This window comes from Aplidium turbinatum, chromosome 18, assembly GCF_918807975.1.
Source record: "Aplidium turbinatum chromosome 18, kaAplTurb1.1, whole genome shotgun sequence".
NCBI lineage: Eukaryota > Metazoa > Chordata > Ascidiacea > Aplousobranchia > Polyclinidae > Aplidium > Aplidium turbinatum.
In genome coordinates this window covers 14,525,948-14,546,647 of record NC_137489.1, presented here as the reverse complement: position 1 = coordinate 14,546,647, position 20,700 = coordinate 14,525,948, and the positions used below count along the sequence as shown (strand labels likewise).

At 41.9% G+C, this 20,700-nt stretch overlaps 1 protein-coding gene across 1 annotated transcript in view; it reads left to right on the top strand.

The window, feature by feature from the left end:
- The first annotated feature begins 2,698 nt into the window (after window positions 1-2,698).
- The window catches only part of LOC145787318 (ubiquitin carboxyl-terminal hydrolase 32-like), a 46,323-nt gene continuing 28,321 nt past the window's right edge, over window positions 2,699-20,700 (top strand). Inside the window, exons 1-5 of the mRNA XM_082599040.1 lie at window positions 2,699-2,870; window positions 6,250-6,377; window positions 15,772-15,877; window positions 17,558-17,679; window positions 18,839-19,001. Of these exons, the coding sequence (XP_082455166.1) occupies window positions 2,813-2,870; window positions 6,250-6,377; window positions 15,772-15,877; window positions 17,558-17,679; window positions 18,839-19,001 (577 nt within the window). The 5' untranslated portion in view covers window positions 2,699-2,812. The remainder of the gene's footprint in view (window positions 2,871-6,249; window positions 6,378-15,771; window positions 15,878-17,557; window positions 17,680-18,838; window positions 19,002-20,700) is intronic.

Sequence of the window (20,700 nt, the reverse complement as noted above, 5' to 3'; positions counted from 1 at the left end):
GTGTTCTGACATTGTATGTAGCGATTTTTAGGCTTTTTCGAGTCTTTTTATCCAGATGATGGGGAGAGTGGGCCTTACCCTGCCGTGCTGGTCCAGTGCAAGTTGATAGGGGATTCATTTTTCACAGTCAGAGTTACAGTTACATATTACACCAATAGTAACATCCCTATAACCTTGATTACAAATAGAATAGGCCTACAAATAGGCCTACATTAGGCAACTGCTAAATTTGACGCAAGCCGGCTCTACAAAAGGTCTAAAGCAAGAGATCAAATAAAAAGGCAACAAAGCCAGAGACAATAGCAGGGCTCCACCTCTGATCTTCTGACGTTCCAAATAATTAAATACAACGGATTAGCGGTGGCCGGTGGGAAATTTCTAAAATGGTTAACAGAAGGTGCGAAATTACAATAATCCACTCCACAATGAATTGTTCACATGTACCAGACTAAACTAAATTATAAACACGTTTCGCGGGCTGCACACAATTCAAAATTGGTACATCTTCGCGGGCCGCACAATTTTTCTTCGCGGCCACATTTGGCCCGCGGGCCGCACGTTGCACACCCCTGTATTACATCATCAGAATTTGAGATATTTTACCACTTCCCCCATTTGCCATCATTTCCCAATGTTATAAGCTTATTTTACAAAAAAACAAACACCCCTCATCATCATTTTGGACCCATTCTTTCTGATGATGCGATGTGCATATCGTTCCATTTGTCATACTATTTTTGAAGATGATTTTAAGAAAATTTGTTGAAAAATCATGAGACATGCAAACTTTGAGTGAAAACTATGGCTAAAATAGTAATATTACCTCTCCCATTTTTTCATATGTTATAGAGATAGTGCCAAAGAATATTTTTCATGTAGACAAGATTTTTGTATCACGTGATCCACAGGGTCAAAATCAAGGTCAAAGCAAAGGTCAAAAGGTCATTACCCCCAAACATGCTTATTTTTGAAAATTAACCACAGAAATGAAATCCTTGACCAATTTCCTGCAAAATGACACCAATTTCATTAAAATACACCCAGTGGTTGCTGAGAAATGGCATTTTGAAATAAGCCAGGTACCCCAATTTTTCCCCAAAATACGAAATTTCACAGGCCCATGTCTCCAAAACCACTGGCCGGATTTTGATAAAATTTGAAATTCATGCTTTTTTACCCAGAACTCACACACAAACCAAATTTGAGGAAAATTGGAGATGGTGGTGTTAAAAATTTCATTTTTTTTGGGTGATTTGATGTGGAATGACCCTGCTACAGGAGCACCAAATTTTCTATTAGAACAGTTTTAGATATCAGCTCATATAGGTTTCAAGAGCACGTGAATGCATTTAGCTAAATCCTAAATTTAGCTATGCATTCAAGGCGAGGCTTGACAATCACTGGAGCAGTGATCCATTGAAATTTCCCTTGGAATCATTTTATGACGTATTATATTACGTTACAGTCCTGAAGTTACTGCAGTCTGGAAGTTATTCTAACTTTCTGATACGCGGTCTAGAAGTTACTGCCAGATTACAAGTGACCAAACAAAAGTTGCCAGATTTGACCGGTGCAGCAGTTTCCACAAAAGCTAGATGAAAGTTATTTCTTGGATTGCTACACCACCTCACATAATGATGTTGTTTTTTTTACAATAATCTTGATTGATTGATTTACTGGTTCCAGCTGTTCATTAAATGGAATTTTTATGTGCTCTGTATGTTATTATTGGACATCAGATAATATTAACACTGTTTCATTTTACATTAAAAGAAGTAATTTTAGTAAATTTTTAATCAACAAAAATAATCTGGCCACAGTTGCATAACAAAATGTCATGTGATTTTTATTGCATTAGGCCTATTGTTTATTCTTTATACATTTCAAAAACAATTACCCAAAAAAATTGTTTTCAATGGCGCTGGCAAGGCCCAAAGTCCAGTGTTTCATTTATTTTCATTTTTTTCAAAATGACCAAAACGTGCAAACACTGCTCGAGAATACGTAATAAAAGACAGCAATAACAAAAGCCACGTTACCACATCTGATGTTTTGAGCAAACTGTCTGCTGTTTTGATGTACATATATACATAGCCTACAGTCAAATCGCCCGCGGTAACAATTATTGCGTGATCTGTTGATTGCTAGTCTTTTGTTACGTAGACTGTACAGTTGCACGCTTCGTTGCTCAGGCCCAATCTCATTTTGAAAGCTCTGACAAAAGCACACGCACAATGGTGGTCAGACCGCAATGAGGCAAAATTTTATTGAAAATCGTTTTATGGTAGCATGTTAAACACAAAGAACGTGGAAAATCGCCAAGTCAGGTTTTTCCTTTAGTACCCCTTTAAAATAACAAAAAATAGCCAAAAATCTGAAGAGTTGTACAAAGAATTTTTAGCCTTTTCTTGGTCTCTAAGTTCTATTATTTTTCCGGCGAAATAGATTATTTTAATATCTGATTTACTGATAACTGCAGACAGCGTACACCGTTTCGACCTTCCGGTCTCGTCAGTGCAGTGTTTACACTGGAATGGCCATAAAGGTATATACCTCCATGTGACATTTTCCTATTTGTGGTACGTAAGCATCAAAAATAGTACTACTGCCAACCTTGCCAAAGTGCTCAAACTGCAAGCAGTGAGCTTTGATATTTTATAATCTTAATTGTACAGTTTTGTAGATATGAGACTTGTGCTATGTTTGAAAATTTAATATCTTAAAATTAGAGTAACCAAGTGACTCACTTTGCATTTGGTTTAACATTGTTCTCAATTTCAAGTGGTGACAAAGCCACAATCATTTTTTTAAAATGGGAGCTAGAGAATCAAGAGCTTCTATTTTGTCTTACGATGAAGCTGTTAAACGTGGTGAGTTATTGTTCAATATCTGGAAAAATAAAACTAACTTTCATTTGAGCTTTTATACTTGTATGTATTATATTTTGGAGCTGGTGTACAAGTTTCTGCACTGGTCATAAATGTTATAATGTGAATATACATCATCATCATCATAATCCATCGTCGATTTGTTCCCCACTAGTGGGGGTGGCCGATCTTTGCTGCATTTAAATAATATTTTGGAGCATAGATTTTCCAGCCAGATGCCCTTCCTGACGCTAACCACAGTTATTGGCGGTGGGCCTAGCCTTTACTTAAAAAGTATTTCCTGCAAGGCAGCAGGATTTCTAACAAGTTTTAGCCAACCAGTCGAGGTTGTTGCCCATGAGGTGGGACTTGGACCCACTTGTTAGTTTGGTGTGTGATCAAGACCAGTGTTCCCCGAGACCCATGGTGTAACAATCCATGGCGACTGCCCAGGGTTCAAAATTGCCCAAGACGTATAAGTTGAAATGTGTGAACACTAAACAGCATTTAACCAAGCAAAAGCTGTTTGTGAAAACAAAACATGTCCTTTGCTTCACTATTTTCTCTCACCTTCAGGATTAGGTGAGGGTTTTGGTTGGGGTTAAAATATAGTAAAACAAAGGTAAAGTAGACAAAACAGAAAACAGCTACATCACCCTATACCAGGGATGGCGAACCACTGGCCCGCGGGTCACGAAGTGACCCATCACAGATTTTCAGTGACCCACTTGTCTTTTTTAAAATAATGAAATTTAAACAAATATTTCAGCAAAGAATAAATGTTTCACTAAATATTTGTAATAAGGCCCCACCCTATTTTAATCTAGTACCGTACCGAATTGCCATATAGCAGTCGTCTGACACAACTTAAGTTGTGATAATGTTTTACAGCGATTTGTTGAATTGTTGGAAGAAGTAGCCTACAACTTTTTTTAGCTGAAAAAAATCAAAAATATCCAGAGTTAAGCGAAAGTACGTGGTTGAATGATTTACATTTTTTTGCTGATTTCACAATGCATTACAATAAGTTAAATACTAAATTGCAAGGCTGTGGAAATATTGTATTATCCATGTTTGGGCACATTAAAGCATTTGAGAAGAAACTCGCTATTTTTTCTGTAGACCTTGAACAAGGTCAGCTGAAATATTTTCCTCAGTTGTTGAAGCACTTTACCAGCACCAATTTAACTTATGAACAAAAGAAAACTGCACTCAACAAATATGTTTCACTGACGAAAGAGGCCAAAAATGTAATGTCAGAAAAGTTTACCCAGTTCCGAAAGCTAGATACTACATTGCAGTTCATTCTTTTCCCGCATGCAATTCAATTTGAAAATCTTGAATTATCAAACTTCGAATGACTTCGTCTTTACAACTTGGAAATGGAAATGTAGACTTAAATCATCTCCTAGAAAAAAAATTGAAATGAAAACGGATATGGATGGTTGTGACTTTCCTGCTGTTGAAAACCATGCTGAAAATATAATTCTTACAGAGTGGAACTCCCTGCCAAATTCGTTTGAAACTATTAAAAGATTTGCAATAGCTCTGTTAACGTTGTTTGGTTCTTTATATTCGTGCGAATCTTTATTTTCGCACATGAATTTTATACAATCAAGCACACGAAATCGTCTCAGCTCAGATATGAGTGCTGCATGTGTGAAGCTGAAAACTACGGATTACCAACCAAGGATAATAAGACTTGCAGAGAAGATGCAGCAGCAAGTTTCGCATTAACATGTAATTAAATGCATTACCCACTTTTGCTTTTTCAAGGATTAAGGTCTCTTTTGTGACCCATGCACTAAAAAAGGTTCGCCATCCCTGCCCTATACCATAGGCGCCTAACTATTTTTTTGGCCGTGGGGGCGAAAGCGTGTTTCATCAGCAGCAACGTAAATTCAGCGAAATGTCACGCAGATGGATGACGTAATTATGTCGTCACACTAGGATTGCTTTTATTGCCACACTCGGAGTTATCGCTACGTTCGACCTACCGTTGATTATTATAAACAAAACTCGACCAAAACACATGCTATGCGTCTGCGTTGGCTAGCGGTTGATGGACTGCGACTCTTAAGCTAAGCACAACATAAAGTTTAGCAACAAACTAGATTTATTAGCTTGAAACAAGAGACGGTTTACTAAAAGGTATACTGTAAATGGAATGCAAATACTAACTTGATCATATGCTTGAAAATATACCTGTTGAAAGCAAAATCATTCATGTTTACATCAATTCAACAGCACGTCACCTTGAATAAATTTAAAAGTTGCTGACATCCGAAAACAGCCCTTGAAAAATAGTTACGGAGAGAGAGAAAATAGTTACAATATCACAACTTATGGCTGACTAGCTTTCAAGTTTCAATTTGCTGTAATACGCTCGTTTTCGTGTTGCAGATGAAACAAAAGACGCGCATATTCTCTGCCTTTGATCGGGTTTCTATGGCAACGGTCGTGTGTGCGCCATGCAGTTTGTGCGAGTCCATTGTTGTGTTGCTTATGCCGCGTGTGCGCAATGCGGTTTGTACCAGTCCTTGTAGGTTACTTCGGGCCGAGACTTCAAGTTTATTTTCACAGCAAGCGATTCACTGCCGCGACAATTCTCTGCAGAGGTTTCGACTTACGAAAGCGACATCGAGTCTGTTTGCAAGCGCATTAAGCTAAATGCACGTTGCGTCAACGTAGCAAATTATGTTGTTTTTGGGTGCATTCAACATCTGATGACATTGATTCGACGCAAAATGGTAGATTTTTGCTATGTCTCAGGCAGCAAATGCAGTGATTTTACATTGATTCAACGTCTGCAGACGTTAAATCAATGTAAAAATGACAGATTTTTTTTTGTCTGGGGTGGGATTGTAGCATCGCTACTCGTTCTAGTGATTATTTATTGCAAAGCTGTTGCGGTTTGCATTTAAAAGTGTTTTCCTACTGCCGATCGCTAGTTTATCTATTGTTTTATGTATCAATGCAGCATAAAAAGTTGCTCCCACGCAGAAATATGCGTGGGGGCCTATGCCCTATACTATCTTTACCCTACCTTTTTGGTCAATTTTAATCTATGACATCATAGAATTTTTTACCAGGGCGAAGACTTGTACACCAGCTGTATATTTTGTTATAAATATCTGATTGTATTTATGTGGTGGAAAAATTTTGTCTCTATCTCCACCGTAATTTTTAAGAATTTGGATTTTTTAGTTGTTTTGTTTTTATCTTATATATATATATCAGTTCTATTTTTCCAGTTGTGAATGATACTGCAATCTAAACTATTGTACAAAAATTTGCAGCTATTTGAATAGATGTAAAGATTCTTCAACAAGTTGCTAGGTCTATTCAAAGTTTTTTATTTTAATGTTAATTTATATTTTAGTTACAACAACTGAGTTGAAACGAGTCCAAGAGGCATACAAACGAGCATGTGGGTTTGCTGGTGTTATGAGAGAGATGGTTTTCATAAGAGATGTCCTTGGTGACAGTGTGCCATTAAAGCTTGCTCAGGTAATATCTTGAAAAGACTACGAAAAGCAAAGTGGATAACTTACTCCTATTTTAAAATAATTTTTGATAAACGTTCTCTCAGTAGTATCATAAATATTGTATATACATATCGATTATCGAACATCAACATTTATTATTTAGCAATTGAGCAAGTTGGTGTTGTTTAAATGCAATGTGTGTAGCTACCTAGTATATACCTATTACATTTACAATTAGTATGTTTCAAAATCTTTATATTTGTTAACTGAAGTTTGCCATTATTCGCACACTTGTGTGGCTGACCTGTTGAGTGTTGAGGTTGTGTTTGCATGGTAGATTTAGTTGTTCAATTGGCTTCTGTTTGCATTTAGAATTGTTTTGTTAGTAATGTTAAAGAGGTAAAATTACTTGTAAAATATATCACTGTTGCCTATTGTAATACACATTACATAGCACAAGAACCTCTATTTTTGGTTACCATCGGTTAATATAAAGCACTGATGTCCTGCAGCCCTCATAATATAAAATATGTATGAGCACTTTGCAAAGTTGTGTTTCAGACTTGAAATACCACTTATGTTGCAAACAATTGTTGCTCTTTTGTGCTGCATGTTAACGGTTTTTGCCTTGGATATTTGTGCAATGACTGAAAGCGCCTGGTGGGAGCCTAGATTGTACAAACTTTTAACATTTGTTCAGTCACTAGCTGGGTTTTTTTTTCGGTCATTAATCGGTCATTGACCGATTTTTTAGCAAAATGTCCAAAACAAATATAGTCAATTTGGTCAAAATGTCCGAAAAAATATATATATATATATAACTGCAGACAGTGCACACCGTTTCGACCTCCCGGTCTCATCAGTGCAGATGATGAACTGTTTTATTTTGGTCAACGACGCACGAGTACAAAATAATTGACACGGCGAGAAGAACACAATAAACATAGCCAGGTCAGAGACTTTAAAGAACCGGCCTGCCACGCCCCGTGGAGGCGGGGAGCGGCGTGATTATGGGGTGGCGATGCACCCGGAAGGGAAGTCCACCAGCTTAGGTTGCGGGGGCCAGGCTGGGGAGTCTAGGTACCTGTGGAAGGAAAGTGTGGATCGAGATTTTTGTGTGACTCGTCCGCAAAAGTTAGAATGGCGGAACGGGCCAGGGAGACGGGATTTGCTTTCTGCAAACGCAAAAAGGTCAGCTCACGACGGGCCGGGCGACAGAAGTTTTATAAAGCCAGGCAGCGCCCACGTCTCCATCACGTGACCGTAACACAGGTACGTTTGACTCCTATACCCGGTCTGCCCGTAGGCAGAGCGGATAAACTTTGGGGTCTCCCACGAGGAAGAGAAGCTTAGCTACAAGGACGATTTGAATACTCGTGGGAGACGAAAATTATATAAAATCTGGAGCAAAGGCTCAATTAATTGGTGTAAAAAAAAGATGGTAAGTGGGAATATATTGTATGCTTTACCTACCGAAAAAGTGTTGACGTTGAACCAACGAGCACGGGTGTGCACTGGCCAGACGTTGAGGCAGGTTCGCCCAGATGGGTCGGGGGGACTAGCGATCGAAGCGTAGATATGACTAGGCTACGTTACCAGGAAAAATATAGAATAGTGAGATGAAACTTTGGAGGTTGCATCGAGTTGATCGGGAAATCATGATTATCGATGAGTTAAAAGCAACGCAAGGTTGATCCGAGCGGGAAAGAGCAGCATATCGGGAGAAGGTAGTGTGTGATAATCTAAAATATTGAAATTAGAAAATACAGATCCAGTGTTGTTAATGATATTACGTCATTGATGATGATATGAGTCCATTCACGATATGCAATATATACTTAATTCATATATTGCTATTTTATTTTATTGATGATGATTGTATTCTTCATTGAGCTGCAGCATGCTGATGAAACGACAATTGTTTACAGGTAAATTGATAATGAAACAATGGATTTAACATACTATGACGTCACACAATTACTGGCGGGTTTTGAGGTTTGCTGTCTTGCGCGCTCGGATGCTTACTGCATAGCTTCTGCTGTTGGGGAATTGAGCTTCTGATCGCTGGAATCGTCTTTTCTATGACGTAGCCCCTCCACGAGTGAGCCCGGCGTTCCAAGCTTTCCAGACACGGAGGGAACCTTCGATTGAGAGGGAGGCCACTTTTCTAGCCACCTCTGCTACCCCACGAGCAGGAACACCCAAGGCCGCCAAAGCCCGAGAGCTCAACGGAGCATAGCTCCCGAGGGAGCCTACGACGAACGGAAGTGACAGGACGTCCCTGCAAGGGCGCTTCCTGTCTTCCAATATGTTTACACATAACTCGCCGTACTTGTCGTGTTTCCTGTCGGCGGCTTTTCGAAGGGAATCCGCGCCGTAGTCGAACGGGCAAGTGACGTCACATACAACCGTGACACCGTCAGGGCGTTGCAGGACAATGTCAGGGCGCAGATCAGCACCGCCCGCTTCCACGTGTTGTGGAACCGTACTATCTATGGTAAGCAAGGGTTGCCATTCGGCAGGTACATGCTTCACGATCTCCCACAATACTGAATTGTGTCGTTCCGTGACAACAGGCATCACGGTAGGGCAGTGGTTCAATATATGAGGGAGAGTCTCTTCCGCTTTCCCACACGCGCGACATATGGCAGGTTTATATGGGTGGCCATGGCTTGGTTTTGATTTCAAGGGAAGTAGGTTTAGGCGGGCTTTATAAGCAAATGCACGGTTCGCGTGATCCAGGAGCTCCGGGCGCCGAGTCCAAGAATTCGAAAATCCGGACAGACAGTGGGCACTGACCGTCTTGCCTTGGTCAGGTTTGGATTCCCACTGTCTCCTCCACCACAAGTCATTGTGTTGGTGGAGGGTCGGAACCACTTTTTTTCTTATGGGAGGGGTGATTTTGGAGCTCCTCGCGGTCAACTCGAGACCGCCATCCGGGCGTGCGGACCAACGTACATTTAGACGACGGGTAGCCGCCGGGACGCGGCCCCACAAGCTTTCGCCTGTTGGGCACGGTCGAGAACGGGCACCTTCAGGTGGGGGGTCCTTATTCAAGTAACTGGCTAGCTGGCACGGGGTAGGATCTGGAGTGCCGAACCTCAGACTGGCACAACGCCTAAGCTGCCCGAAAGCGATGGCAGAGACACGGTCGTCAGGAGACGTCAGCATCTTGAAGGCCTGGGCTATCGAAAGCGTGTCGCTTTCGCGACACAGATTCAACACACCAAAGCCCCCCAATGCAGGCTTACAGTAAAAGAAAGCGCTGCACGCCCACCTGGGAAGACGCCACGCCACCTTCAAACACTGCAATACCAATCGATCGAGCTTCAGAAGCTCATACTGTCTGAAGCGCCGCACTCGCAGATGGTATGACGCGGACGGAAGAATGATAGAATTAAGTGCCAGAAGTTTCTGGCTTGGAGTAAGGAAAGATTTCATTAAAGAGGAAATGTGTTTCTCCAGGGTGGAGATGAAAGGTTGGGTAAGGGACGCATCCGAGGCGTAACCGGTTCGAGCGCCAAGATACTTGTACGTTTCGCCTTTGGGGATGACTCGGATTTCCTCCCCGGCTAGGGAGAAAGGTTCCGAGTCGACCCGCAGACGGGACGCCGACGCTTTCCTATAGGATAAGGTGCCACACTTGCGTGGGTTGAACCGTAGCCCGGACCAGGAAGAGAAGGGATCAGTAGTAGATAAGAGGGAGATCATCTGCTCGCGATCGGAAGAAACGAGACAGATGTCGTCCGCATATGCCATACAACGTACTTTAATGTCTTCTTTAGCAGGAAGGTTGTAGCCGCAATCCGTTTTGTCACGGACGCCCCTGAGGAGCACCTCGATGACCAAATTGAATAGCAGCCCAGACAACGGGCAGCCCTGACGGACTCCCCGCCCCACAGGGATACGGTCGGTTTCACCATTGCCACAGCGGACGGTGCAGGTGTTAGCGACGTATATGTCGGAGATGCACTCAATAAGGTCTGTGGGGGCGTCGAAATGACGCAGGACCTCGGCTATGCATTCGTGCCGGACACTGCCAAAGGCGTTTCGAATGTCCAGAAACGCAACCGACACAGGCCTTTTGCGTGACTGTGCATCCGAGAGGATGGTGTCGAGCATGAACACATGCTCGTAGACGCCCTCCGTGGGCATGAATCCCTTTTGCTCTCGGCTGATAACATTCCCCTCCACCGCCCATCGCTGCAGGCGTCGGGCCAATACGGCGGCGTAAATCTTATATATGTTTCGGCAGATGGAGATGGGCCGCCAGTTGCTGACGTCGTGCAGATCACCCTCAGGGTCTTTGCATATGAGTGTGATCCTGCTGGTTCTCCACTGGTCCGGTACACGACGGTTGATCCGGCAGGTCTCGAAAAGGCTGGCCAAGAGTCCCCCTCTTGGGTCCAGGGTCTTCCAGAAACCGTAGGACAATCCGTCAGAACCAGGGGCGGAACCGACATCAAGCGACTGGAGGACCGCCTCCACCTCCCGGGCCGTAATGGGACCTTCACCGTCATCGATGAGGGAGAGGTTTACATTGCCATACTCGTAACGGTGGGCGTTCATCCACTCAGGTATCTGCGAGCAACTCCCAGCTTTAGGAGCGGCCATGTCACGTCGAAATCTCTCCTCAATTTCTTGAGGGGGAATTTCGCAGTGAAGGTCGCAGTTTTTTCCTTCAACGATCCGACGGACCGTTCCCTTCGCGTCCCGCGAGAAGGCGGCTCGCAACTCCACTCCCCTACGATATCGGGCTCCGTTCCCGCGCGAACCCCCGCCGTCCGACCGAGGAGAACCCCCGTTCTAACGACGGCGAGCCGCGCGAGCCCGGGCGCCACGATTGAAGCGTGGTTTGCGAGGACGTGTCCTCTTGGGCGGCGAAGTGCCAGCGGTCCACTCTTCCAATTCAATGCAGAACTGGTCGAAATTTATGCCACCCGCTAAAGTAAGGTTCACTAAACTGCAAAGAGCCCGCCTGGAGCTCTTCGTCTTACTTTCCCTGACCGGTTCAACAGGGTCTTGGATGGATCGTTGAGTGTTGGGTGTGATGGATATCCCTGGGGTAGTCTGTGGGAGTCCGGGGTCATGCGTGGCTTGGTTGCATGCCATGGTGTCGCTTCGGGGTCGAGTCAAGGTTTGGGAAGAGATAGTGGAATGGAATTCATTGTGGGTGGTTTGGGTAGGTGGGGTAAAGGGTCGGGCTTCGGCAGACAGCGTCGAGGTACAAGATTGTATAGGACAGATGGAAACAGGATTAAAAGATAAGGAGGAGTGAGATGGGTAGTGTTGGAGAGACTTGGAAGAAGAGGTCTGCATGGGCGGCTTGGAAGAGCTGATTGAGTCCCCAGCTTCAGCTCCGGTGGTAGCCGTCCGAGGCAGAGAAGATGGGCGCGAAGCCGGCTTGGATAAACCGAGCGAGTCCACTGCCACGGCTCCGGTGGAGGTCGGCTTGCGTAGAGGTGCATATAGAAAAGGATTCGCACTGACAGTAGGGCCGTAACCGTCCGTGGTTGGGCTATCAGGCGAGGAAGTGGAGGAAGAGGAAAGAGATTTGCTGTTCGACGAGTCGGACGAGTCGGAAGAGTCCCCACTTTCCGACCCAGGTCCGGCCGAAGACAGGCGAGGAAGAAACAGCACATCTAGATCAGGCAAGCTGTCAGCATCAGCTGGGCTGAGCGAAGTCTTGCCTGAATGGGATAGAACAGTACGGAAAAGTTCTGGTATAAAGTCAGGTGGGGGGGGCAAAGTGGAAGTGCTTTCCAGGTCTTGGTGCCAGAAGACTTGAGAGCGGATGACAGAGGAAGAGGAAGGAAGGGATGACCCCTCGACCGATGCGCCTGCAGTCGAGGGCCGGCGCCTTCCATGCCTAACAACAGAGGCGTAGGAAGGCCCAGGCTTGGTCATCATAGGAGGCCTGGTTTGGCTCTCCGACGGCGTCGGGTCATTGCTCGGCCAGGGAAGGCAGGTTGGCAATTGAAGGCCCTTGGGGCAGGATCGCCAGTGCTCTAAGGCCCCATCCAGCTTGTAAGCTCGAGGGAGAACACGGCAGCACCTGCTACAGGTGATCAGGAACTCGGCGCGCGAACCATGGAATGCTCGCATATGGTCCTGATACGCCTGCACATCTCGGTAAGGTCGAGATGCCCTCCTGCAAGTGGAGAAAGGACAGAGAAGGGGGAATAGATTGGGGAGGGTGAGGCGAATAGGGCAGACGGACTGCAGTCTATTCGACCTCAGATATAGTGGAGCTGACTCGTGGCATGCGACAGGTAAGCCACTGTGTGGTGTGGGATCACGGATCGGACACTCGTCGCCACGACGAAGCAACGAGTTCGTGAAAGCAATAGAGTCTACCGGTGAGGCTTCACCATCTGGGTTGAGTGGGACTGAGTGCCCACTCACAGGAACCTGCTTCCTCGTCGGCCAGCCTAAACTAGTGGACTCAGCAGACGGGGAGGTAAAATCAACACCGGCCAGGTTATCTTGAAAAGTCTTTGAACCTGTGCGACTTAAATGGCGTGACATATTCAGTAGAAAATGTATAAATATAATATATAAAAAGTTGGTTAAGTTTAAGATGTTTCGGAGTTTACAGCGACAGCTCAAAGTTTAGAAATTGAAAGTAACGGATTACAAAAACAAAGAACTACTGGCGGGTTACAAGAGGGTTGAATCAGAGGTTACTACTTAAAATTTGATAATTATTTTTTTTTACATAGACTCAACGTTACTAAATGCAATTAGAATTAGGCTTTGAATATCAGTTAATTACGGTACTGCAAATAAGTTTGATGAGCTAGGAGGTTAAAAAATGCTTTGAGAACAATTGACTAAAAAGTCAATTGTGACGTCACTACTGAAAACTTAAACCAACAAATAGAGTGACCCTTTGATTTGAAGTACGATTAGTTAGGATCGATATTAATAATTGTTTAAAAGACTTTAAAGATAAAGAGAGGATTATTGTTCAAATTATACGGTATAGAATATTAACAAGATAAGGTTATGATTCAAGTGAACACTTCAAGGAGAAAGGAAGTTATGGAAGATGCGTGTTTCAGATGCAAGAAAAGGAAGATTTGGCAGACAACTGGCAACACTAGATTACCAATGCAGGAGTTTGAATGCCGAGATTTCGAAAATTAACTGAACAAGGGTGTTTAAATTGGGTAAAAAAAGGATTTTCGAGTGGATTTATTATTGCAATAGAGGCACAAGTCTACGAATTAATTAATTTAATTTTTTTTTTTTTTTTTTTTTTCGCGCAACGCTCAGAGTTCAAGATGGATACCACTACATCTTGCAGGTTTACAAATTGTCCATATGAAATGGATTTGTTTCCTGTCTCATCATTAGTGCGTCCGCTCCGGGAGCCGTCCACACACCCAAACACTCAGCAGGCACACCATACTTACATGGAAGATACCTACCAGGGAGGCGAGGGACTCACTACGACCGAAGGGACCCACCGCGGTAGATGGTAATCTGTGGATGTAAATATTTGGTTAGTGGCTGCCTCAAGCTGATCTGCCTGTCTCGACTTTCCTCTTGCTGATCTTGGAGCAGACTAGGAGATGGCGGGTCAAGCTCAAGAACTAGCGCGTTTTGATAAAGAGTTAATTTTAATTTTATTTGTAATTGTTTATGTGTGTGTATCTTCTTGTTGCCCGCTTCAAGAAGGGCACCTGCTTGTGGGAAACGGGCCACTGCAGTCTGACACCTCATTTGGCGGAGATGCCAGAGAGGAGCGGCCAGAGAGAGGTTAGCTTTCGCTGACCCCAGAGTCGTCTTGGAATGGGCCGCTGCAATCCTGTCATCCCAGAGCGAGTGGGACAACGGAGAGGTACGGTTAAAGATCTCCCGCTGCAATCACTCTTCCGGCATCAGGCCGTTGCAGATGAGTGAGAGGGACGGGTTAAAGGTGGGTTGTTACGCCCTTGGCTGTCTAAACTTCTTCAAAGATGATCTACGACCGTACTGTGTAGCAAGATAAAGTAAAAAGGAAGGAAATAAAATACCTCATGTACATTGTGACTTGAGACTGGTTTAATAGCAATTAAGCAATTTCAATCCTCACTAGATTCTCTATGTACTAATCAATCAATTGTTTCGAACTGTCATACGCTGCTTTCACCTTGTAACGCTGTTCTTGCCCGCTCGGATCAACATCGCTCCGCTTTCAATGCATTGATCAACACGATCCCCTGATCAACTCGATGCAGCCTCAAAACTTCTACCCCAATTTTCTATTTTTACCGGTAATGCAGCCTATCAGTGCCTCTGGTTTCGATCGCTAGCCTCCCCGACCCAGCTGGGCGAACCTGCCTCAACGTCTGGCCAGTGCACATCCGTGCTCGCCGAATGAAAGCTTACTCTTCTCCAGTGAGTATTAATTACACTCCCACCTATATATATATATATTTTTTTTTTTTTTTGATTACAGTATATTGATTCATCGAGCCTCTGCTCCACATTTTTATTGAATATTCGTCTGCCACGAGAGCCAAATTATCCTTAAATGGTTCGACTCTCTTCCTCGTGGGAGACCCCAATTTTATCCGCTCTGCCTACTGGCAGACCGGGTATAAGAGTCAAAGTACCTGCGCGAGGACGCGTGAAGGAGACGTGGGCGCTGCCCGGCGGTCAATTACTGCCGGTTCCAGCGTCCACACACGACGGGTCGCCCGGTTCGTCGCAGGGCTTCTTTCTGGGCTATGCAGAAAGAGCCTGTCTCCCTGGCCCGCTCCGCCATTCTAAATTTGCGGACGGGCCATATAGTTTTTCGATCCACACTCTCCCTCCACAGGTACCTCGACTCCCCAGCCTGGCCCTCGCGACCTAAGCTGGTGGACTTAACCCTCCGGGTGCATCGTCACCCCATAAATCACGCCGCGGGGTGTGGCAGGCCGGTTTCTTAAAGTCTTCGACCTGGCTATGTTTGTTTGTGCTCTCTCGTCGTGTCAATTATTTGTACCCGTGCGCTGTTGATGCAAATAAAACAGTTTAACACTAACTGATTAGAATTAAGGTTAAAAATGAAACTATATATATCTCCATGTGACATTTTCCCATTTGTGGTACCTAATCAGTAACCAAAAATGGTACTACTGCCAACCTTGCCAAAGTGCTCAAACTGCAAGCAGTGAGCTTTGCGCAATGCATAGCAAGGTGCCTCCAGTAAAGTGCTCAATTGGCGTATATATATAGTCAATGAGACCGGAAGGTCGAAACGGTGTGCACTGTCTGCAGTTAGTCAATTGATTATATATATATGACCAAAAATGACCAAAATAAATAAAAAAGACCAAATTTTTTCAAGTCATTTCGGACAAATGACCGAAAAGTCTCAGCGAAAAAAAAAAACCCAGGTCACTAGTCATTAAAGCTAGTCAACTGAAAAATGTATTTTTTAGCGCATATTTGCAATAATGTCTTCACACACCAGAGGAATGACATTTCGTGATCTTCTTGTTTCGTTAGTTGTTTTAACACGAGGAAGACGTGAAGAGCGATTGAAATGTAAGTTTTTGAATTATATATATTGTAAATGTAAGTCTGATTGCCTGTCCAGTCTATATAACTAATAACCACAAATTGAGACTTATGTAGAATACTGCTAGCTGCTGTATCTGCAGTTTTCCTCCTAAACAAGGTATCTTTAGTAAGCAAAAAAAAAATAAATTTATTGTGGATTTAGCATTTTGTAACCTGTCTCATTCCTAACATGTAATACACAGGTATCAGTTGGTTTTAACCAGTCCAGGTTCAGATTAAAGCCACACGCACTGGTACTTTTGCTGTTTATGTGACCATTTTCCAGTTTTATGTTAGTATGCCAGTTATTTAGTGACTGAAAGCTTCATTTGCTTGTATTACTCTTGCGCATGGTAAGCTGATATTCTTTAGTCATAAACTGTATAATGTACATTTACAATATGTAGTCAGTATTTTCTTTTCAATAAAAATCAAATATTGAGATATTACAGCAACTTTGCCTACATAGCATTTGTTAAAGTGTGTTTACATATGACATCTTATTAAGACCGTTTAAAAACACTGCATGTTTTTAAAACTAGGCCCTAGTTAAGATCTAGGAAATCTGCTAAATATTGTGAGCAAATTAGTCGGAACAAGCTCATCATTTGCAAAAGATTTGCAACTGATGTGGAAGAGGTTTATTTGTGATATGCGCCATTTTGATTGACAAAACTTTATTTGCATCTGACGAAACGTCGGACGACGAAACGTCTGACGTATTTGCATCTGAATTGACGAAACGTCGGAATAAAAGCATATTGTCACTGTATACATCTTGTGATAGTTTAGCTCAATTTGCACCAGTAGAACATCTCCTATTATTTAATTTAATGTCTGGTGAACAGCCTCATTCAATTTTCAGCTTTATTTGCATCTGTTTGGCATTGTTAAACAAAGAGTTTTGTGTCAATCATCATCATTAAGTTCCTTCCTCTTGTCGAGGGTAGGAGGCAATGAGGTGCCAAGTTTCTCTGTTGTGAAATTTTTTACTGCAGTTTTGTAATTAAGCTCTGACCAGTTTTCAAAATATCATTAGTCCAAACTCTTGGTGGTCTGTCCCTAATTTCGTTTGCCGTTCATTTTTCCTTCTAGTAGGCTAGTTGTCTTTGAATAGAGTTATTGCGAATCATGTGGCCAAAATATTTCAATTTTCTTGATTTAATTGTTTGTAGAATTTCCATGTTGGTTTGTATTCTAGATAGTCTATCTTTGTGATTTTATCCTTCCATGAAATTTTAAGCATTCTTCTATAAATCCACATTTCAAATGCCTCAAGTCGTTTAACCATTTGTGATGATAGTGTCCATGTTTCTGCATTGTAAAGTAACGTAGTCCATATATAGCATTTCATAATTTGTTTTCGAGTGTTAATGTTAATATTGCGTGTTGTCAATGTCTTTTTCATGTTTATTTCATTTTTTTTTCATTTCATCTTTTTCATCAATTATATACAAACAAAGCTTTATTTTGCTGTTGTGGTCATTTTTACAGAGTGTGACATTTTTTCAAGCAGAACGATTCGAGAAAGGGCTGTTATATCTACATTTGTAAAAACAGGTATATATATAAATCGCAAATGCTATTAACTAAAACTTGTAGTTTCAATGATGCAAGTGTTTATGGCTTTTTTTGTTTGTTATACCAAACTGTATTTTATTTCAGTAATATATGCGGTGTACTGCGATGATCACAATTCTTCTGTTACGAGTAGAAGCATGTCCAACATGGTGCTTGCTTGTGAGAAAACTGCCCTGCCACATGAAGCACACAGATTGTTTAAACAAGTAAGTATCATAATTTGTCGTTGGTCATTCGAAACTTTATGGGAAAATTCCTATGATTACAGCCTAGTCTGCATGTCATTATGGTTAAGAAGAATACTTTTACAAATTATTTCGATATGGCCAGCGTTATAAATTTACTTTTAGTAAACTTGCAAAGTAAATCCAGGAATACTTCGACATCTATTACGTTCTCTATTTACCTGAAAGAAAGCATTCTGTATGAGAAAACAACCGAAACGCTGTGGTATAGTAAATCAGATGGAATGAGTTGGGTTACTGCTAACTACTTGGGCCACACAGCCATTTTTTATTTTATTATGACACCGGACTAAAATGGCGTTTTGTAAGTGAAAGCGTGTTTCAATGTAAAAGCTTTTGCAATAAAGTTCATTGGTTTTGCCTTACGTGTTCAAACAATAGGCTACCGTATCATTCAGTACATACAAGGTTTGCAGCAGCAGCCAGCGTTGTGTAACTTCACTCCCATGTTTGGGAAATTTGTGTTGTCACTAGTTCTTAAGTAGTTGTTAACCTCTCGTCTTTAATTAAGTGTGGCATGTCATTTATTTCTAGCTTTTGCATTAAAATTGTGTAGTATCACCACTTTTATGTCCTTCCATCGGTGACCGACTTTCACTCATTTTAATAATTGATTTATTGAAATGCATCTAATTGAAGTCCAGTTGGATTTCCAAGAACATAAACTGATATTGAACGGAATAGGATTTCTTTTGTGAATTATTTATGAACACTTCTTTTTAAAGGTGGTCTAATTTTATCGGACCTCACTGTATTGTGCCTTGCAGTTGCAATGAAACTTTGTAGGCCTACATATTAAAAACTTTTTACAGAACAATGGTTTTTTTCTTGTACTTGCGCTGAATAAATCCCAGTAAATTATACAGTATTTCTCTAAGCCTTTGAAAGCTCTGTTTCAACGTTAGTGCTCCTTTAAGTTACGGTACTGTAGATGTTATAGATGTATGTGTTAGAATAATAATGAAGTTGATAGTTAAACAGTGGTTTGAATTATGAAGTTGTGATTTCACCTGAAATTACAAAAAAAAACTATTTATATATACATTCGGAAAACATATCATTGTAATTGTTCCCATCTAACTCAATAACCCAATTATCGAAAAGTTTCGTTCAATTGCAGAATGACAACGTGGCTTACGACCAATTTCGGAATTGGGTCATGGACTATCCAAACATCACATCAGTGACACGATGGCTGGTCAACTCCAGTGGCATCACTGTGAGCCTTACTGATGACATGGAAATGCCTAATTTCTATCAAACCCTCGCTGGAGTTACACACTGTGAGTGCTGAGTCGGTATCAGTTTAGTTTTAGCAGCGTATCTTTCTACATTCTCGGATGCACACTTTTCGTGATATTGTTTCACGCTTTAGTAACGCTTGAAGTTGCATTAAACTTGTTTTGAGGTCATAAATATACATTGCAAGGAAGATTCAGATAGGTATTGGAGGTAGGGGTCTGCTACTATTCGGCTAGTCCGATTCGGCTGATCCGATTCGGCTAGTCCGATTCGGCTATTACCCTTTTCGGCTACAGCCCGATTCGGCTAGTCCGATTTGGCTGATCCGATTCGGCTAGTTCCCTATTGGGCTACAGTCTTTATCTGTTAGTTCCCTATTCGGCAATTTTTTGAAAATCCAACGATAATCCTTCTGTAATCCAACATCGTTTCTTTTGCATTCCGACAAAGAAAAACAAATTGAAATGAAATTTAGCGAAAAATGTTTGAACTATTAAATTGAACTGTTTGCTCACATAGAATAGACAACGTCTTCTGTTTATTTAGAGAATGTTGTAATATCGCTTCTTTTATAGTTGAAATCATCGAAGCTTTAGATGAGTGGGGTTTAGACCTAACCATTGAGATCTTAAAACTAAAAAGCGAATTAAATTTATTTTTGAACTATCAATGTTTGCTCAGATAAAATTGACATGTATCATGCGTCGCCGTCTGCATGCAAACTTAGAATATATTAGAATCCTCAACTATTACAAAATTCTAAATCCAACGACACTTTCTGTTTATTTACTGTAGAGAATTTTGTATTTTGATCTCGAAGCTTTAGATGAGTGGAGTTTAGACCTAACCACTGAGATCATAAATCATATTTATGACACCGGTTACATCCCTAGTGATATGGTACGTTCCATATTCATAACTTTACCAAAGAAAACCGGAGCAACAGAATGGTCACTCCACAGAACAATTAGCCTTGTGAATTACGTAACAAACAGCTTACTCCGAATCATGTTGATGAGATTGAGACCAAAACTACAATCGGAAATTTCAACAGCACAGTTTTTATTTGTTCCAGACAAAGGGACCACAAAAGGAATTTTTTACATTAAAAATGATAACAGAGAAATGTATGTCCGGTTCTTCTGTTTATTTAGAGAATTTTGTATTTTAATTCGACAATATGGTATCTTTTGCATTCTTGCATTTTATCCAGTGTTTACCTTTGAGTGCCTTCCCAGACGGCAAAATCTGTCATTTTTACATTCATTTAACGTCTGCAGACGTTGAATCAATGTAAAAATGACGAGTTTTGATGTCTGGGTTCGTTCAAAATATGTGTTTTACATGAAAACAACAGTTTTCATGATTACCAATAGGGGTTAATGAGATAAAGTCTCAGCGAAAACGTGTCAACGAAAAAAAGACAGTTGCCAAATAGCGTTTGCAATAAAAGATGAAGTTAAAACCTAAGTGGCAGTTTAGAGTAAACCTGGGTTTCGGCGTTACATGACCTGAAATTCCTTTGGTTAGTTCCTTCGTTAGACTCTCAGTTGATGTTACTTGATCATGGCAGAGGAATCGATTAGTACGCAGCGCAAAGGTGAGGTTTTTCTACATGATGGCTACATGTTTCAACTAGCTCAATATAGTCCAGACGGGCTTAAGAAATACTGGCGTTGTTCCCGACGTGATGAGAAATGCAAGGCTCGCATCAACACTTGTGTGGCAACAAATCAGGTA